Source organism: Clupea harengus, chromosome 12 (assembly GCF_900700415.2).
Source record: "Clupea harengus chromosome 12, Ch_v2.0.2, whole genome shotgun sequence".
Lineage (NCBI taxonomy): Eukaryota > Metazoa > Chordata > Actinopteri > Clupeiformes > Clupeidae > Clupea > Clupea harengus.
The window spans coordinates 26,285,847-26,306,701 of NC_045163.1; the positions used below are offsets into that span (position 1 = coordinate 26,285,847).

At 42.2% G+C, this 20,855-nt stretch overlaps 1 protein-coding gene across 1 annotated transcript in view; it reads left to right on the forward strand.

Moving 5' to 3' along the window:
* Positions 1-396: 396 nt before the first annotated feature.
* Positions 397-20,855, forward strand: part of wrn (WRN RecQ like helicase) — a 39,969-nt gene continuing 19,510 nt past the window's right edge. Inside the window, exons 1-29 of the mRNA XM_031578135.2 lie at positions 397-1,572; positions 2,035-2,112; positions 2,684-2,799; positions 2,982-3,127; positions 3,627-3,775; positions 4,099-4,248; positions 5,271-5,313; positions 5,395-5,500; positions 5,893-6,274; positions 6,565-6,642; positions 7,052-7,184; positions 8,022-8,097; positions 8,347-8,414; positions 9,273-9,381; positions 9,852-9,920; positions 10,010-10,092; positions 10,262-10,368; positions 10,545-10,732; positions 10,996-11,170; positions 12,583-12,764; positions 13,110-13,211; positions 13,503-13,595; positions 14,432-14,582; positions 14,916-15,086; positions 16,238-16,332; positions 17,022-17,082; positions 17,217-17,281; positions 17,752-17,824; positions 19,834-19,946. Of these exons, the coding sequence (XP_031433995.1) occupies positions 2,044-2,112; positions 2,684-2,799; positions 2,982-3,127; positions 3,627-3,775; positions 4,099-4,248; positions 5,271-5,313; positions 5,395-5,500; positions 5,893-6,274; positions 6,565-6,642; positions 7,052-7,184; positions 8,022-8,097; positions 8,347-8,414; positions 9,273-9,381; positions 9,852-9,920; positions 10,010-10,092; positions 10,262-10,368; positions 10,545-10,732; positions 10,996-11,170; positions 12,583-12,764; positions 13,110-13,211; positions 13,503-13,595; positions 14,432-14,582; positions 14,916-15,086; positions 16,238-16,332; positions 17,022-17,082; positions 17,217-17,281; positions 17,752-17,824; positions 19,834-19,946 (3,353 nt within the window). The 5' untranslated portion in view covers positions 397-1,572; positions 2,035-2,043. The remainder of the gene's footprint in view (positions 1,573-2,034; positions 2,113-2,683; positions 2,800-2,981; positions 3,128-3,626; positions 3,776-4,098; positions 4,249-5,270; positions 5,314-5,394; positions 5,501-5,892; positions 6,275-6,564; positions 6,643-7,051; positions 7,185-8,021; positions 8,098-8,346; positions 8,415-9,272; positions 9,382-9,851; positions 9,921-10,009; positions 10,093-10,261; positions 10,369-10,544; positions 10,733-10,995; positions 11,171-12,582; positions 12,765-13,109; positions 13,212-13,502; positions 13,596-14,431; positions 14,583-14,915; positions 15,087-16,237; positions 16,333-17,021; positions 17,083-17,216; positions 17,282-17,751; positions 17,825-19,833; positions 19,947-20,855) is intronic.

Here is a 20,855-nt window from a genome sequence, read left to right on the forward strand (position 1 = left end):
ACGTATTTTAATGCTACGCATTCAGAAGCCACACCAACCATCAAAGCTAGAGAAACCTTTGATTTAGGGTTGCACTGAGATGATCGTCTTTTGGACTGATCTGATCCTGGATGCTGCTCTCTTGAGGTACAGCCCAGTACTCTGAACTGATTACATGGGGTATTGTTGTAAAGCAAGAACAAACATGTAATTAACAATATTGCTTTTGACCTGTTTTGAACAACCTACGCTACACACAATCTGCTATCCGAAAATGCACAGATTTATTTTTGTAATAGGATTAAAAAATGGGACTCCATGCTGAGACATAATTCTTGTACCAGGTCTCCTATTTATTTTGTCATCTTGTTACATATTAGGGTACCATAACAGTATGCGTTGGTAGAAGGATTGGCCTTATGTTTGGTTAATGAATAATGTTCTGGATTTGAATAAACTTTTGATAAACATCTGTGTGTTCTCCTGTGCTAGTTTTAGCATCCTACCACCTGCCTCACTTACTGTGCTTGAAAAGTCACTGCATACGCTATACTGCATAGGTTATACAACCTATACTGCATAGACTACTATACGACGTATAGCCTAATATAAATCCACTGCACACAGGGTATATGCATGTGGCTCATCTGTGGCTGAGGTGCTTGCTGATAACATCCCTGAGACAGACCGGCACAAAATGACAGCCTACTAGTGGTGCAGTGATGTCAGGATGCACTCAATGAACTGGATACACGTGGCCAGCTCTAGCAGCGAGGGGATTGATTTTAAATGGGGGTCACCCGTTTCTCTGTGTCATGTCACCTTGCGGGCGTGCGTTTGTCAGTGATGTCCTTTTAATCCTGGAAAGCTTTTGGAACAACTGCTTGACAACATCTACTCCTAATAAAAAACGAGACTGATACACACATAGACTGCCTTGTCAAGCAAGGACTATCAAGAGGAAAAAATCGAAGGTGGTCTGAAAGAAATGCATCATTGTGCGTTGAATATGAACCAAAATCGTTAAATAGCACGATTAAATAGAACACAGGAAGTTCCGTCTCTATATTGTTCATTTACGTGATGGCGCAGTGTTACAGCTCTGCTTCAGCAGTACATTTAGTCTCCAAGTCAGAGCACAGTCCATTCAACCCAAAGGTGTTTGGGGCTATCTCGCTGCTATGTTGGCTACTCACCCGTGCGTTATACTGACTCCATGCACATAATCGAGAAATTGTTACTAATGAGACTTTTCGACATTTAAACGCACATAAAATGAGCCCGAACAATTAATGTAACCTAGAATATAGACACGAGCACACATAAACGTCAACTCATTGTATGATTCTTATTCCAATCCAGAAGATGGCGATATTGCGCCATTCCGTAGAGTAACAACCAACAGTGGAGAAAGCGAACACAAAGTTTACACATTGAAGATGGCGGGAGTGTCACTGTAAACATATCTAACTTCAACGTATGCATTTGACTGTTCAACTCAATACAGCGATGTTTCGATAGTTTGCATAATTCAGCAGTAACGTTTGTCAAATGCATTAAGCATTGACGGTGGCAACTAGAAATGCCATTCAGGTAAGTCGTAGCAGTCGAACGTATGGGACTGATTCTCATTGATTTTCAGAACTGGCTAACTATCGTTACCTTGACATTGAATTATCCGCTGTCGATAGCTGGCAACAATAAAACGACTTGCAGGCTGTTTGTTTTACTTTTGAAACTCGGGTCATGAGATACAACAAGCTGTTTGCTTAGACTGTTGACACGTGATATGTTGGTTGGCTTCGATAAGGAATGGGAATCAAGCCATTAGTGTTATTTACCAGAACACTAAAATGTAGTAGTTATTTATACAGGGGTAAGTTATACGCCTAATAATAATTTAGGGAAATATAGTATCGTCAAATGTGTCGCCTGGCGTAATAATCACTGACACTGTATCCCTTGCGCATTAAGTTAGGACGTTGTTTGGTTATTCCAGAACAAAACATTCCCTGAGCTTCAACTAGGAATTCATGCTTTTACTTTTGTGCACAGAATCTGACAATGACTGACAGAACATTACCAGAATGGATGTCAAACGTGCAAAACCCGGGAAAAAAGACAACAGAACAGGTAACGTTAGGCTCTGGCGAAGGTAAACTTACATGTGTCGTCATGTATTCACAGCAGATTCCTCTTTTTTTCGTCGTGTTTAGTGTGTCCTTTTTGTCGAATTTAGTATGCTTCTCTCGTCCATTCCAAAATGTGTCTTTTCTTCAATTATATCCTTTTTCTTAAGTCACACTTTGTCTTGAACCGGACAGGTGAGATGTGTCCATGGAGTAGGTTGAAACGTCATTTGCATGATTACGTACGTGTGCTGCACACAAGTCACATTCAAATGAAGCCATAACAGAGTTGTTAGGCCACCAACTGTCGAGGTGGTTGTTGACAGTGACCTATAGAAATAAGGCACGTCCAATTTTCTGCCGTTTTGCCACAAGCTCGACATTCTCCACAATTATGTGTTAAGTGTACTTTTTCAGGTACCCAAGACTCATTTTGCCATTTTGCCGTTTGAACTCTGTGTGTTTGCATAGCTATTACACCCAATAACTAATATGTCATGTGTCTATAAGATAGTCAATTAAAAAGAGGACATTTAGGTGAACATGACTGGGGTTTTTGTTTTTTATTTCACCAGACTGGTCCCTTCAAGAAAAATGTCCTTGAACCTGATTTACCTTTCCTGGAGTTTACAGGAACCGTCATATACAGTCAGGAGAAAAATGACTGTTCATTTCTGTCAGAGGATTTAAGGTATGTCGACAAATGTTATGTTGATTACTGTCATCAGATTAATTTTGTTCTGAGCTATTCTGACATTTCATTTTTGAATATGACGAGTCACGGGTTGTGAATGAAGACTAACAGTGTACACCTCATATTTTACATTTACGTTTTATGTTACGTTTATTTTATTTTACGTCATATTTATTCAGGTCAGGCCTTCCTCCTGGCTCTGCTATAGGCTTCGATCTGGAATGGCCCCCGTCCTTCTCCAAGGGGAAGACCAAGAAGGTGGCCATGGTCCAGATGTGTGCCTCGGAGCAGAAGTGTTATTTGTTTCACTTGTCTTCCATGACAGGTTCGAGCAGAAGTGTTATTTGTGTTTACTTGTCTTCCATGACCGGTTACAAGTGCCCACTATGTCTATAGCCACTGTGTATTATATATCACGAGTCTGTGATTGGCTTTGAATATTGTGGTAGTTTCAAAATGCTTGCCTCTTCTCATTTGAAAAAGCTTATAGTGAACTAAAGATACCTGCTATGTATATACACACCTGCTATGTATATATACAACTGCTATGTGTATATACACACCTGCTATGTATATACACATCTGCTATGTATACATATACCTGCTATGTATATACACACCTGCTATTCAGACATAAACATGATAATACCTGTTCTTTCTGGATATCGTCAAATCTCTGGATGTATGAATTTACCTGTATCAGATGTGGGAAATAAATTTCCATTGTAATATTTGTGCTATTTAGATTATTATGTTGACACTGACTTGTCTTTGCATAGTTAAAACAGAGTGTTTTTTTTTTAATCCAATATGTTTGCTCCTAGGATTTCCCCCTGGCTTGAAAATGCTTTTGGAGGATGAGACGATCAAAAAGGTCGGTGTGGGAATAGAAGGAGACATGTGGAAGTTGCTGTCTGATTTTGATGTCAAACTGCGCAACTTTGTGGAGCTCTCTGATCTGGCTAATGAGAAGGTTAGATCTTACAGATACTTTGCCTCATCTACATGTATCTGCATAGTCAATCCTCTGATCTCTACTGTGGGTTTAGTTTGACCTGATTTTTTATACAAGGTGTTATACACGTACACACACACACACACACACACACACTGGCAAGCATGTGAAAATCTGTAAAGACAGTGATAGCCAAGTGTAGCTGTCCTGATTTGTGTGGCAGCATGGCTCACACTCCCAAGAAGTAAGATGCGTCAAAATAAGTTATGAGTTCAGTTCAATCAGTTAAAAAAAATCCTTAGGTTTGCTTTCTGATTTATGAAGTGTTTTGGTCTTTACAGCTGAGGTGTATGGAGAGGTGGAGTCTGGATGGACTGGTCAAGCACCTTTTCAGGAAGCAGCTGTTGAAAGACAAGGATGTCCGCTGTAGCCAGTGGGACGACTTTGAGCTGACGGAGGACCAGAGGAGATACGCTGCCACAGATGCTTATGTGAGATTGATCTACTATGGAAGTACCCTCTGACCGTGATTGCTAGAGGTCCAAACCCTGTTGTCTCATGTACAGTCCTATCCAAGGAAAAACCTTAGGTGGAGAGTATGACATGAACGGGTATTGATTTGATGGTATGATGCAATAGTAACTGTCAATATTTACATTTACGTTTAGCAGACGCTTTTATCCAAAGCGACGTACAAGGGAGAGAACAATCGAGCTACGAGCAATAGAGACCTAGTGTAACAATAAATACTATTTTACATAAGAAATAGAAAAAAAGGAATGTAACTGCTGTAAGTGCAAGTTAAGTACTAGTAGAAGTGCAAGTTAGGAAGGGAGGTGCTCTCTGAAGAGTTGGGTCTTCAAGAGCTTCTTAAAGGTAGAGAGGGACATCCCCTGTTTAGAAACGAATGCATGTAAAACTAGTTAAATGTTGACCCAGTATATTCCTTTTACATGGAGACATTACAATCATGTAATATTTCATCCGGTAGAAATAGAATAGAAAAGCCTTTACTGTCATTGTATTTGCATACAACGGAATTTTGCAGCTCAGCTAAGGTTTTAACTATGTTGGGACTTCTGAAGAGCCATATAATACAGGCTCATAGATAGAACAGCATATTGTATTGAAAGATCAAGTCCTCATTATACCCTGTTATGGATGTCTTGTACATTTTCTTGCAGTTGCCTAGCATATATTTTTTTGACATTCAAACTCTTTGTAAATCTGAGCCTGTGACTGTGATACACGTGTCGGTCAGCGTGGTGACCTTTGAACTCGTGTGGCCTACCATTTGAGTAATAAATGGTTACAGCGTTTCAGTATTCAGTATAAGGCTTTCCTGGTGGCATAGTCATTGCAAAATAGTTTGTCATCGTTGACAGGCTAGCTGTTGCTTCAGTGTGGTGGGATTGGCCGAGCTATGCATAGTCACTCTTTCATTATTATGTCCTCCTATGCTCTGTGTTGTGATGAATTACACAGATCAACTCATGAAAGTATTTCTTTTTAGGCCGGTCTGATCATTCATCAAAAGCTCGAGAGCATTGTTCACGGTAAGCTCTTCTCTCATGTTCTCCTTCGTTCTTGTTTAATACCTGCAAATACCAACATGTTCATGTTTGCTGTCTTTTAAGGTGGGTGGAAGGTTCACAGGGATCTTAAAAACAAGCTCTCTCAGCTGGCCAAGAATATCAGTGATCTCACTGATTGCATTCCTGAAGAAGTGCCTTGCACAAGCAGGTTTGTACCACATGATGCCCCAGAGCAACTGTGTTTTGGAGAGAACAGTATCGACGTCAGGGAAACTGAGAGTGCAGTAGGGCAGGCGATGTGGACCAAAAATCATATCTCAATATTTTTAGTTTGAAAGGCGATACACAATTTATTTTCAACGGTATTTTCTACAAAGTGGGCTAAATGTTCAGTTGTGAGTCGAAGCCATATGTGAGATGACACAAGCACTTTTACTCAAACACACTGTGGTAGATTGGTAGACAAACAAAGGGGCTGTGAGGAAGTAGAGATGATGAGATTTAAAACAAATTCATTTTGTTTGTGCATTGATCAAAAATCCATTAAAACACACATATATAATTCAAACTTGGTTGTAATAAATGATTCAATTGCTTCAGGACTGACGAACTGATAGATGAAATGTCCCAGAGACTTGAGTCCTTAAAAGAGGAGATACTGGTGAACAACACATCAGCTGAAGATGTCCAGGCCAAGCCTGAGCCAAATCCCACCGCAATCCTGCCTCCTGATTCCCCCAACACGCACAGAACCACTTCCCCCACCTTGGGACGGTCCCCACCTGAAGAACGTCACGGTGGGACTGACAGAGTCAGTATGAGAGACCCAATACATATTGGGGACCATAGCAAGGCGAACGACTCAAAAAGTGCCTCTAAAGATGACATCATGTCCTTGGATATCTCAGAGTATGAACTGCAGATGATGGAGATGCAGGCCAGACGAGAGGAGTTGGAAGAGCAGTCTACTCTGGATTTCAAGGTGGTTTGTTTGTTTTACCCAATGTAAATATGTACAGCTGTAACATCTCGGATGCAATGTTGACGCTCACCAGTAGCATCCCTGCTGAGATAGATTAACTGTGGTTAGCTTAACTTTGAGGTTTAGCATTTCTTCTTTGACATGGATATATTTTTGTAGTATATAATATAATTAGAACAGATCAGTCAAAGGCACACATAAAATTATGATTTAATTTGAACCTTGGATGTATTGCCATTGCCAGTTGTAAAAAATAAAGTTTTTTTTTCTTTCATTATGCTACTTTGAAGAGAACAGCACTGAACAGGTCCTCTGACTTGTCCTGCGAGGTCGAGAGTGATGAAGAGTTTGAAAATGAAATGCTTCAGGTAAATATTCGGTGTTGTTGTCATGTTTTAGAGGTACTTTGAAAGCAGCATGACATTACCTCAGGAGCACTCCCTTTGTTTTGCTCTGAATTTCTGAGAGGAAGTTCATTTAAATAATGTTTTGTGATCCACAGTTCAGCATACACTAAGAGGCTATGGTGTTGGGAAATGGCAGAAAGAGTACATGACACTTGAAAAAGAGTCTAACTTCTAGAGTCAAAAGTCACCATTATGAGCTTTTTGGTGTGGATTATTATAGCTAATTATATATATATATATATATATATATATATAAAAAATACATGAAAGGGAAAAAAGTGTGTTGCTCATGGTTTTTGTGTTCTTTTCCACCTCTCTCATGTTACGTCTCTTTTTGATTTGGATGCCTTTTCTACTTCTTGTTTCACAGTGTGTGGAGGAAGTAGAGAAGCTAGATAATGGAAGCACTGTGGTTTGCCATGGTCAGAAACAATCACAGGCAGACTCCGTAACCATAGAGGAAGAGGAAGATATTGAAGAGGAAGAAGAGGAGGAGGGATTTGGTGATTAGAGTGCTTTCACTTCTCTCAGTCGGGACGCGTGCACAGCATTACACACAAGTCCACATGGGTTTAGTGTGTGCACAGCATTGCACACAAGTTCACATGGGTTTAGTGTGTGCACAGCATTACAAACACGTTCAGCACCTTGAAGCATCCACATGTGTTTAGTGTGTGCACAGCATTACAAACAAAGTTCAGCGCCATGTTAAAGCAACAGTGTGCAGGTTTGAACCATTTCGAGGTTTGGTGTTGGTGTGGCGGGTGGCTTGTGTCATCCTTCAATTCATTGGTGTATGTGTGTATGTATGTGACGGACAGATAAAACAACTAGCTGCCCAGGCTAGTCACAGTCAGAGAGGCCCAGTGGAGATGTAAGAACTGCTTTTACAACATCAACAAATGTATGCTTAAAATACATCAGTTAGCATTGGAGAATTGTACACAATGCACAAAGTACTGAACTGCTGTTTGACTAACATAATGACAGACTATGTAAATATTGTAATGCTAATCCTTGGGATGACCTTTGACCTTTGTGATGAGATATTGTCTTGCACCACTTGCTGACTCATGCGCCTCATAAAGCACCCAAATGACTGAAGCGCTGTTGTTTTAGCTGCCGTAATGACCTCAGCCATGCAAAACTGAGGCCATAGCAAAGGGATGAAAAATGATCTTCTCTCAAAGACAAACATAGAATTGTTATTACAGATCTGGATCTCCGACTCTGTAGTTTCAGGGACTTCCGTGAGATGAGCACATAACTCAAATCAGATATTTGATCACGCAACTAATGGTGCGGTTTGTCATTTTGTGTTTTGTCTTTCCACATATAAGATCCAGAGTTTCCACAGCCCACCCCTGAGCAAATTAAATGTCTGAAGATGTATTTTGGACATCACAGTTTCAAACCGTAAGAGCAGAATTTAATATAATGGTCTTCAGATGAGAACATTTTTTCAAATTGTATGTATTTGATGCTGAATTAAATGAATAATTGGCAAGGTGGTACTGACGAGAAAAAACTTTTCCTATATAATGTACAATATATTCCCATATGGGTAAACAATATAATGTAACTACACATTTAATTGTAGCTGATGACCTGAAAACATTCTTTCTGAAGTTGAATGTGGCCTCATTTTTTTTCTTTTCTTCCTAGGGTTCAATGGAAAGTGATCCATTCTGTTCTCAGCGAGAGAAGAGATAATCTCGTTGTCATGGCAACTGGTAAGAGGTTTTATTTATGATTTATGTCCCAATGGTTTGCGGGTGCACATGAAGATGTTCACTGGACACCGGACAGAATCACACTATTTCTCTGCGTGTCTGTGTGACATGAGACTATGACTGTTCATAGCTATAGTCATACATATGACACTATGACTGTTCATAGCTATAGTCATACATATGACACTATGACTGTTCATAGCTATAGTCACACATATGAGACTATGACTGTTCATAGCTATAGTCACACATATGAGACTATGACTGTTCATAGCTATAGTCACACATATGAGACTATGACTGTTCATAGCTATAGTCACACATATGACAAAGGAGCAGTTTTACTGCTCTTGCATTATATAAATACATTTTCAAATTCCTGATTAATACATAGCTAGTACACATTTATTTGCATGGCAAGTAAGACGAAGGCATCAATAAATAATATGCTTTTGAAAGGTTAAGTGAATGTGACTGACATAATATAATCTTGAAGTGGTCTGCACAGACTTGTGCTGTATTGTGTAGTCTTCTTGTAAGTTTGCTTTGCTTTGCTTATTAGCATACAAACTGATCATGCTCTTCTGTGAAGGTTGTTAGCATAAAAACTGATCATGCTCTTCTGTGAAGGTTATTAGCATACAAACTGATCATGCTGTTCTGTGAAGGTTGTTAGCATACAAACTGATCATGCTCTTCTGTGAAGGTTATTAGCATACAAACTGATCATGTTGTTTTGTGAAGGTTGTTAGCATAGAAACTGATCATGCTCTTCTGTGAAGGTTATTAGCATACAAACTGATCATGTTGTTTTGTGAAGGTTGTTAGCATAGAAACTGATCATGCTCTTCTGTGAAGGTTATGGGAAGAGTCTGTGCTTCCAGTTCCCCCCGGTGCTGTGTGGGAACATCAGTGTGGTCATCTCCCCCCTCATCTCTCTCATGGAGGACCAGGTGCTACAGCTCGAGTGGGTGCCCCTCTCACGGTCTCGCTCTCTCTCTGACAGGAAATGTGTGCTACGGTGGCCTCAAAGAGCCAAACAGATCGGAAAGTCCATGAGAAGCAACACCTGTTTTCTCAATTGGCCCCTTGATTGTTTTATTTGCTGTTTTGTTTGCTTTCTGAGGCCACCGTGTGTCTTCTAACAATGTTTTGCAACACATGAACTTTATTACTTAATTATAAGCAGAGATGATGAATGGAGGATGGCAAAGTTGCTGCAAATCATTCTTAGAAATTTGAATTGAAAGTACTAGTCCATTCATGTACTCTTTGTCCAGCATTTGTTTGGGTAGAGTTTCAGGTGAATTCCATTGAAAAGGAATGATTTGAATCCTGCTGCCGCATAAACATGTAAAGCCAAGAGCCAGTACACAAGAAACACAGTGTTCACGGTGATTGAATCAAGCCGACGAAAAACGAATGTCTTTCTTCTAGAATGTCCAACATTCCAGCTTGTTTTCTTGGATCAGCCCAGACCAAAAACGTTACTGCTGACTTGAAAAAGTGAGGAAACATGCATCATTTTATTTCAAATGAATATTTAATAAATGATCACATTCCATGCTCACCAGTGCTCTGAACACATTCCGCAGGGGCCTCTTCCGAGTGGTGTACATGACTCCGGAGTTCTGTTCAGTCAACATTCCACTCCTAGAACACCTCAACAACACAGTTGGCAAGTGCTCAATCCTGCATGCATTTGGGTCCCTTACCTTTGGCAGGAATCTGACTTGACTATGTACTCTGGATGGGCAGTGTATCAATGAGAAATGAGAAACAAAAGAGATGGATGGGATTCATTTCACCAGTATTTCAAGGATGGCTGTTCATTTCTTAATTTTTAGGCCTTTCGCTGATAGCCATCGATGAAGCCCATTGCATTTCTCAGTGGGGACATGACTTCAGAAATGCTTACAGGGACCTGGGGAAGCTCAAGAACACTCTGCACCATGTATGTCTGTTTTCTCACATCATCTGTTGTGCTGTTTGAGCTCAATAAAGAATGGCTGTGATTTTGAAGTGTGCTACACACACACACACACACACACACACACACACAGTCAGTCAGTCAGTCAGTTTGGGAAAATTAGTTGTGGGTTAATCAAAGAAGTTCCCTTTTCCGTTCAGGTTCCCATAGTGGCTCTCACTGCCACAGCCAGCCCTTCTATACGTGAGGACATCGTCAAGAGTCTCCACCTGAAGGACCCCTTGATCACCTGTACCTCTTTCGACCGGCCCAACCTTTACCTGGACGTGAACCGCAAGTCCAGCAACATCTACCAGGACTTCAAGCACTTACTCAATAAGAAGAAAAGGTTGGTAGATAATAGCAGCACTCTTATAACCATGCATTTACTAGTTATCATTGCCCTGGATCTCCAGATTGTTTGACAAGAGTGTGTGTCTGTGTGTGTGTGTGTGTGTGTGTGTGTGTGTGTGTGTGTGTCTGTGTGTGTCTGTGTGTGTGTGTGTGTGTGTGTGTGTGTCTGTGTGTGTCTGTGTGTGTCTGTGTGTGTCTGTGTGTGTGTGTGTGTGTGTGTGTGTGTGTGTGTGTGTGTGTGTGTGTGTGTGTGTTAAGTGGTGGCTATGAGTTTGAAGGCCCTGTCATCGTGTACTGCCCCGCCAAGAAGGAGACCGAGCGGGTGGCGGAAGCCCTCTCGAAGCTGGAGATCCGCTGTGGCGTCTACCACGCCGGGCTCCAGATCAAACAGAGGAGGGAAACGCATCACCGCTTCGTGAGGGATGAGATCCAGGTGGGACTCTCAGGTGTACCCACAGGATGCATTAACGTTAAAACAGGATACGTTGGAACAAAGAAAATACCGTTCACCGGCGAATTTCATTTTGTTTTACTGCTGTCCCCTCCCTTGTGATTTATGTAGCTTTATTGATAGATTATTGATCAGTTAAGCTTGATGATATTATTATAACCTTTAAAGGTGCAAGTATGTAGGATTTCGTGGCATCTTGCGTTGAGATTGCAACCAACTGAATAACCCTCCCTTTACGAGTAGGAGAATGTACAGTGTCCTTCAGGTGCCAGAAGCTACCTCCAAAATGATGTCATTGTCTATGACCGCATCAAGTAGCCGTAATATATCAAGCGATGAGGTGATTTATGATAGATATTTAGGATTATTTATTGATTTAGTCTGTAAAACTATAGAGCATAGTGAAGAGGTTACTTTAGATAGATATTTAGGATTATTTATTTATTTAGCATGTAAAACTAGAGCATAGTGAAGAGGTTACTTTAGATAGATATTTCGAAATTGTATTTAGTCATTTAGTGCGTGAAACTATTGGTCTTTGGTGATGTTGATGATGAAATTGAATTTGTTTAAAGTTACACTTTTATTGGCAATAATGTTCAGCAGCTGAGGGCTGATCTTTTTCTCATCACTGGGTCTTTTGGGTACAAATAACAAAGATAGATTCTAGTTTTTGCGAGAAATGTAAAAATTACAATTCTGGTAGCAATTAGATATTTTTCAACTTTGGCATGGGGGAAAAAGGTTTCTCGTGTTGGTAACTATGCCCATGGCCTTGTTCTGGCTAAAGCTATTAAACAACAAAAGACATTTAGATTGGTAGGCTAAATTACATGTCCAGCAAATAACGGGCAACTTCGACGTCACTCTGAAAACACTTGTCCCTCATCTGTGTTTTCCATCTGCGGGAGGCCACAGCTTATTTGACAACAAGGATTCACGCTTGCTTGTTTTTTCTTGTGCTAAATAATAAGTATCATCCTCCATTTGTCAAAACTTGGGTTCTTAAACGTCTCACAACACAAAATGGTCAGCCAGTGCCGGCAACCACTGACTCCTCTGCTTTCTTCTTCTTCCTCTTCCTCGTCCTCTTCCAATGGGCAACCCCAAATTCAAGATGCCACTCCATGTAAAAAACGCAAAAATCTAGAGAACACGTTTTCAGCGTTAACACATATGTTACATTAATATTACAGCGTTACATTAATGTTACAGATCCCTTTAGCCTTGTATGATGTCAGCATTGTTAATGGATTGGGATCCATGATCTCTTTTGCATCGTGATTTGCATCTCGCATCATCGGTTTGCATGTTTTCCACCACAGGCTAGGCATGAAGACTATACCGTTGCACGTAATACTCACCTGCTTCACGTGTTTTTGTTTTTCCTCCAGTGTGTTGTCGCCACCGTGGCTTTTGGCATGGGCATTAACAAGCCCGACATCCGCAAAGTCATCCACTACGGGGCGCCTAAAGAGATGGAGTCCTACTACCAAGAGATCGGGAGGGCAGGAAGGGACGGCCTGCCGGCCGCTTGTCACGTGCTGTGGGCGCCTCAGGACATGGCCTTGAACAGGTGATTTCACGCTCAAGGTCAAAGGTTACTGATTCATTCATTAAATTAAAAATGTTTTTCTTCCTGTCAAACATTATAAGGTTTAATTTGTATTATATAGTAATAAGCTGCTGTGCAGTTGTGCGGACTCAGAATGCGGGTCCATATTGCTGGGTAAAGCTGATTTGCGTGCTGGCAAAGGGGATCCATTGCAGTGTAGATTGAATGAAAAATGTCCTCTGTCCTCGTATGCAAATCCAATCCTGAAAATGGATGTGTTTTGAATACCTATCAGAGGTCAACAAAAGGCAACCCACATAGGACTGTATGATGTTATCAAGATATGTTTTCTTGTCCCTCCAACAGATTTCTGCTAAACCAGACCAACAGTGATAAAATGAGGACTTATAAAATGCAGATGATGGGCAAGATGGAGAAGTATCTGAACTCTACCAGATGTAGAAGAAAGTAGGTTAATTGCCTAGTAAATTATCTTACTTTTTCTTTAAAATCTTAATTGCTTTGAATAGAGCTTTTTAGCAGTTTTTTTTCCAGAGGCCTCTATATATACAAAGCCTTTCACTTTTCTTGTAAACCAGTAACCGGCATGTTCTGCACCAATTGTACCTTGGCCTCTCTCTTTCCATAATCTCATACATCTAAATTGTCTGATGATGTAAATCAATGGATTCCTTTCGTTTCAAAAAAAAAAAATCCACTCAATGGTGTTGACTCCTGATGCCGTTTCTCTCCTTGAAGGCTGATTCTGTCCCACTTTGAGGACAAGCAGCTGCGGAAGGTTACCTCAGGGATCTTGGGGACCAGCAAGTGCTGTGACAACTGCAAGTTTGGGTGCGTAAATGAGTGTAACATCTGTGAATGATTAAATACAGGGTGAAGTGTCAGACGGACTGCAGGTATGGCCGTGGGCAGGTATGACGGAATGCAGGTATGGCCGTGGGCAGGTATGACAGACAGCAGGTATGGCCGTGGGCAGGTATGACGGACAGCAGGTATGGCCGTGGGCAGGTATGACGGACAGCAGGTATGGCCGTGGGCAGGTATGACAGACAGCAGGTATGACCTTGGGCAGGTATGACGTACAGCAGGTATGGCCGTGGACAGGTATGACGGACTGCAGGTATGGCCGTGGGCAGGTATGACAGACAGCAGGTATGGCCGTGGGCAGGTATGACAGACAGCAGGTATGGCCGTGGACAGGTATGACGGACTGCAGGTATGGCCGTGGACAGGTATGACGGACTGCAGGTATGGCCGTGGGCAGTAGAAGAAGTAACCTGTCTGCTTGTGAGTGAGCAGTGGGAAGGACAAAGAAGGGATTGTTGTCCTGAAGATCCATTGCAAATGTACTGAGCGAAATACACTCTCCAGCTACATACGTGTTGAGGTCTTTGTTTCACTGTTGGGTTCAGTTGATTCTGTCTCGAATATAGCCTTTTTATACTACTTACTTCAAAAGAAAGACAAATACCTTTCTGTTGGGAGAATAGAATACCGTTAGAATTCCCGACCAACATTGACCCATAGTCACCGTCATGCATGATATACGTATGTAGCCCAGAGCCTTTTTGCTGGTATTTTAAATGGTCCCAAAACGTGTCTTGTGTGGGATTTATATCCCTTGCTGTGGCTGTTGTGTTAAATTGCTCCTCTGGTTGTTTCTGTAGCTCTACCAGGTCCCTTCTCAGCCCCAGCAAAGCCCACTCAGACTCAGGCATGCAGGACTTTGGTGAAGGCGCCTTCCAGTTACTGGGTGCCATAGATTCCCTTGGAGAGCGTTTCGGCGTGACCGTACCCATCCTCTTTCTCCGAGGCTCTGTGAGTACCAACCAGCACTTATTACTCTAATATACATTACACTACATTATATATATATTATGTTGTACATACATTATATGTATCTATGTATCTATCTATATATCTATATAATCTATGATTAGCTGTTGCTACCACATTGCTGAAAGTGAATTTCCAGGCCGATATATTGATTTAAACACTCTGCACACAGTTGATGTAGACTTTGTAAACAGTTGATAAACTGAGTGCGTATCAGACTTCGACGTACCAAATGAGAATGTTGTCTTTGGAGAATTGCTAATATGTTTTGCAAATTCTCTGCGAGATTAAAATGTCATCTGCTGCTGCATTCAGACCGCACAGAAAGTTCCGGAAAAGTACCGGCATCTACCTCTGTTTGGCACGGGACGGAGTGTGCCTGAAACCTGGTGGAAAGCGCTGGGTCGTGCGCTAGTCCTGGAGGGCTACCTGGCAGAGTGCACCGGCCAAAGCAAGTTCACCACTCTCTGCAAACTCAGCCCCAAGGTGACCCTATTAAAGGCAGTGCAGGAAATACCCTGACATCGTAATGCTTTACAGCAGGGGTTTTCAACCCGGGGTCCGTGGCCCCCTGGTGGTCCGCGACGGCATTGCAGGGGGTCCGCGACATGAGCCTATGTTGATCAGTTCACCATTGACTTTTTTTTATTTTTATAAATATACCTGGGCCCGTCGACATATTTATGTCTGAATAGCCAAGTCGCATTGCCCAAAATACTGATGTAGACCCATATTCAGCGAAGAAATTACACTGACAAGTATTATATGCAGAATATGTGTGCGGGGGGGAGGGGGCGTGGCGGCGGTTACAAACATGAAAAAGAAGGGTACGGGACTGTAAAATGTTTTGGGAATCACTGGCACATCAGTGGGCCGCGGATTACTTTCTGGTCAGAATGGTGGTCCCTGGGACAAAACCAGTTGAAAACCATGCTTTACAGTATGCACTCAGTGGCCTCGAGGCTGTATGTTGAGGCTGTATACCCTGAAGGCTGTCCTCAGTAGAAAAATGCATACCATGTACGTTGACTTTGCTGGGGCTGAGAAGTGACCTGTTAGAGCTACAGAAACAACCAGAGGAGTCATTTAACACAACAGCCACAGTACCATCCTGTATGTACTTTTGACACATGGACATGAACATATATATATATAGCACAAGACCACTATCTTGCACTACCCATCCTCACAAGCACAAGAACATTATATATTTTTTTGCACTCTCCACACCAGCAGCACATGATCACTTTTCACTTTTCACTTTCCTCCTGGACACCGACACTGTCAAAATCATTGCACTCTGTACAATAGGGTCAGACCCTTTCATGTACCTGGAAACACACTATGTTCTCCCTATGTGTATGTATATGTGATTTATGTATGTATGTCGGTGAGGTGTATAAGTGTATAAGTGTATTTGTGTATGTGTATAAGCTACTGGATGACCTAAATATTTCCCTCGGGATTAATAAAGTATCCATCTATCTATCTATCTATCTATCTATCTATCTATCTATATATATATATATATATATTTGTCTTTTCTGGAGCTAGAATCCACAGTGCATGTTGGCAGATAAAGGATGATTAATGTGATTGACACATGATTGACACCCACATGTTGCTCTCACTCTCAGGGCAGGTCATGGTTCGGCAGCTCGAAGGTCGCCAGCCAGAGGACCCTCCTCCTTCAGCCCAACCAGGACCTGTATGTCAGGGCCTCCGCCTCCAGGTAATGACCCCTCCTGCGCACCAGACTAGGTGGAAGCACTGAAAGCAGTCTAAAAGCACAGATTATGTTTGTTCTTCCTCCACTGAGATTACAGTGGCTGTCCCGCGTTCCTTCCCCCCTGTGTTGTCACACACACATCTGATGCATGGCTGTGACCAGTGCCCCCAGCTGTTGTGACATAATAATAGAGAGCGCCACACATCCTAAGAACTAAGCTCACATGCCAAAGTGTATGACGTTCGCATGCATGCAATGTCTCCCTCCATCTTCTCTTATTGTTGTCCATTTGAAAGTGATGGAAATCTCCAAATGTTTTGGAAAACAAAGGTGGAAAGAGCACCTTTGCTTTGAACAGGTAGATAAGCCCCCGCCCTCAAGGTTACTATCAAGTCATGGAAAGTTCCCCCGCGTCTAGAGCTCTTAACGTGCCGTATTTACAAACATGTAGTTTGTAATGTCGGTTTACTTTTTCATGTACAAAATATAAATTGCCACTTGCGAATCTGAACTCAATTTCGTCTCGGGGGTTTGTCCACATTCTGGACTTACTGGCAAAGATCAACACTGGGTGCCTGTGCATTGGAGTCCCAAACTCCAGTGAGCCTGTCTGATTTCGGATTATGTCTTCTGTGCATTGGAGTCCCAAACTCCAGTGAGCCTGTCTAATTTCGGATTCTGTCTTCTTGTAGACAAAATATTGAGACGACAAACATTAGAAGCCAGGTCACCCTTGCATCAGAATCTCCTCAGGTATGTGTATGACTTATATTGTGTGTGTGTGTGTGTGTGTGTGTGTGTGTGTATGTTATACATCACAGTAGGAATATTTGCATTATTTAGTACATAGTAGTCTGTGCTCACAGGAAATCCACTCTTTGTTTCAGAGAGGTGGCACAATCACCAAGACCGTATCCAGTCTGTCTGTTAGAAAGGTGGACATGTCCTCCAGGTAAGAGCAGTTCACAGTCAGGGCAGGGTGCTCTGACTGATGAGTTACCAATACGTGTTTGAACACTTTGGAATATATCGCTTTTGCATCTACAACCCCTCCTCTGCAAAAATGCAACCAAATCCATGTACTTTCTAGTGAGATTCTGCCTGATCTAAAGTGATGACAAACGGGTTTGAACTTAATGAAAAGAAAAAAAAAACGTATAGAATCAGTGTGATGTTAGTTAGTCTTCAGTCTCTTTCAAAGAGGTGATTGTTCTTGTTCTTTGTGTTTGACTTAGCTTACTGTGCATCTGTTTGGCCAGTCAAAAATCTGTGGCGTGGCTGTTTTTCACTCTCATGCATTATCTACCTGTTGCCTTTAACCTTCAGCTAATCCGTTTTATGGTGTTTCACTGACTGGATTTTCCAGTCTGTTGGTTAGCTGGCTGTCCTCCTCATTGGCCTTATCGTTTTGTCTCCACCCAGGATGGCGTCTCCACCCGTGGCCCTGCCAGCACCCCAGCCTCCATCGGTCTCTCCCAGAGAGCTGGAGCTTCAGGTAGCATCCCATCCCAGCAGAGTCTGTTTTCGGGAGCAATGCGAAGAATGCATCTTTTACACGAGATTCATATCCACCCTGTGAAGTTTCTTGTTGACTCCTGCTTGCGTGCCTTGTTGAAACCTAAGTAGCGGACACAGTCAAGCAGGGGGCTGGGGTGACAGAGGAGGGAGGAAGGGGGTGGGGTTGGGGTGGGGGGTGGAACTGAGAGTTGTTCTGGGATGTTTTGAGAGCACAAGTTGCCTGGCAACCAGGTTGTTCGTCACTGGAACTTCCCTAGCCTTAATCACTCTCTGCATGTGATTGTATACGACTGTGCTCATGACCAGTGCTCAGGCTTGTGTGTGCTTATGAAGGGGTTGCTTCTGAATCTCCACACTATTCTATTCATTTCCACCGCTTGCAGATGTGTTTCTACAGTGCCGCTGTAAAGTATGTGTAAGTGGTAGCGGAAGCAAGGGAACGAGGTTAGAAAAGCGCACAGAAGACCAGTGGAGGTAGGCTTTAGAGGCTTTGTGGCTAAATCAACCGCAACACTTGAGTGGTTGTGGCTGAGACACTCACAGACTGCTTGGGGTTGTGAAGTGACCTGAACTAATACTGAGATATGTGAAATCTTGTCGACGCGTATCTTGGTGTATCTGTTGTCGTCTCTGGTAGTGGCATGTGTCCTAACCCGTTTTGAGTATGGAGGGGGGTGGGTCACCCCTGTTGAGCCTCCTGCAGGTGTCGTGGGCCTAATTCAGCGAAACACTGATACAGGAAGGTGCAAACCCCTAGTGAAACGCTCACAAAGGCAGCTTTTGTTGTGGTTGGATCCTGCTGCTGAAATTCAAGCACTCGCCCCAACTGGCTCAACAACATTTCATTCTCGCCCAACATAGCGTTTCCCATTGTTGTCATAGCGTTTCCCATTGTTGTCATGTGCTCATTTCTTTTGTCATGCACCCAACTTCAGAACAGATAACATCAGTAAAATTGGTGAGATACTGTAGAACTCTTAGTCAACATTAACAAGAACTTTTGATCATAAGAAGAGCTTGATGATATCTTTGTTTTCCTACGACGAGACTACTGCTTATAAAGCCTCAAGTTAGTATCAGCCACATGTGAGAGTGCAATAGCATACATATCACCTGCTAAATCAGTGGTTCTCAAACTTTTTGTCCGGGGACCCCATAAAATCCATTTGCCAAGTCTCGCGACCCCCCACACATTTTGACAGGATATTATAGGTCTAAATTCAGTTTCATCTTGAATGATGAGACTGCTTGCTGAGACAAGATTAGTTTTCATTATCCACCCTGATGTAGAAAACACCATTTCTGATAGACTATACAGCATGTCAAAGCCTAATATGTTGATGTTGATGTTAAAACGTTTGGCGACCCCACTTGGGGTCCCGACCCCTAGTTTGAGAACCACTGTGCTAAATGATTAGTGATTAGGAGTAGTGATGCCATGGACTGTGCCGGAGGGAACGTTCTTGGAGGGATTATACTGGTTGCCCTTGCCCTTGAAGACCTGGAAATTTGGAAACCTGTTTGTTCACTTTGCGAACTGTACAAAAGTCTGCATACTTCCCACGCATACTGCATACTGTTCTAGAGGGCATGTGGAAATATTCAGTATTTGCCTCATCTCGAAAATGACCATGTAGCACACCTGTTATGCGTCTTGCTAAACAAATGTGTATTTACTGCTTCAGGTTGCATCACAGTGTTGCGTTTTTGTTAATAAAAAGAAGCACATGAGCACAATTCCAGTTACGTTAGGGTTTAGCTACTTTAGCTAGGAGAACACAAACGGCACAGTTACGTTAGGGTTTAGCTACTTTAGCTAGGAGAACACAAACGGCACAGTTACGTTAGGGTTTAGCTACTTTAGCTAGGAGAACACAAACGGCATTGTAAACTTAATGCGATACAAAACAAAGTCTCATGAAACTGGTAAATGATTGCAATGCCACTTGGTTCACCTTGCTAACGCTAACCTTTTTTGCCCTAAAGACCAAGCTTTACGCTAAACTGGTTTCCGGGCGGCAGGAGCTGGCTAGTCTGAGGGATATCCCGCCTGCCATACTTGCTACCAACAAGATCCTCTTAGACATAGCTAAGACCAGGTACAGTATGCACCACAGAGACCTGCTGTATACCCGTGTGGCATGTACATCCGACTGACATCATTCTCTGTTTTTAAAGCCATCTTTACGGGGCAAACCAAATCTTTCTCATTTCATAGCAGTCAAATCACTGCAGCAACATATTCCTTTTCACTGAAACCTGTGTTCGGCCCTGTGTCTTTGGATATTCTGTTTCCATGGAGTCGGTACCCAAACCATTCCGTTTCCATGGAGTCGGTACCAAAACCATTCTGTTTCCATGGAGTCGGTACCAAAACCATTCTGTTTCCATGGAGTCAGTACCAAAACCATTCTGTTTCCATGGAGTCAGTACCAAAACCATTCCGTTTCCATGGAGTCAGTACCAAAACCATTCTGTTTCCATGGAGTCAGTACCAAAACCATTCTGTTTCCATGGAGTCAGTACCAAAACCTGTTAAGGTCACTGTTTGAGTCGGTATATTTGAATTAGTCTATAATGATCAATGAGGGCAGCAACATCCTACACATCTTTATAACCAGACAGTGGCCATCGCACCAGATGCTGGTAAAATGAGGCCGTTGCTATTTGACCAAAAGCGTGTTTTACTGTCTGACTATGATTTTGTAAAATAATACCTGCTATTTGGCCTTGGAATGAAACAATGCTGCCAAGTCGCTGTTACTGGATACATTGCAGAACACTTACCCATCTTCTAAAGGCAAAGTTCATCCCCATAGTACATTTAACCTGCTAAAGTTAGGTTACACATTACCAAGATAGGCAAAGATCATAAGTATGTGAGACTGTAAGTCACCAGGCCTATAGTTTGCGTTCTTGGACGTTCTGCTGATTGGCGTTTCACACCTATTCCATGTATCACCTATGCCCAAATACAACAGTTCAAGGCACTGCGTAGTTTAGTTCAT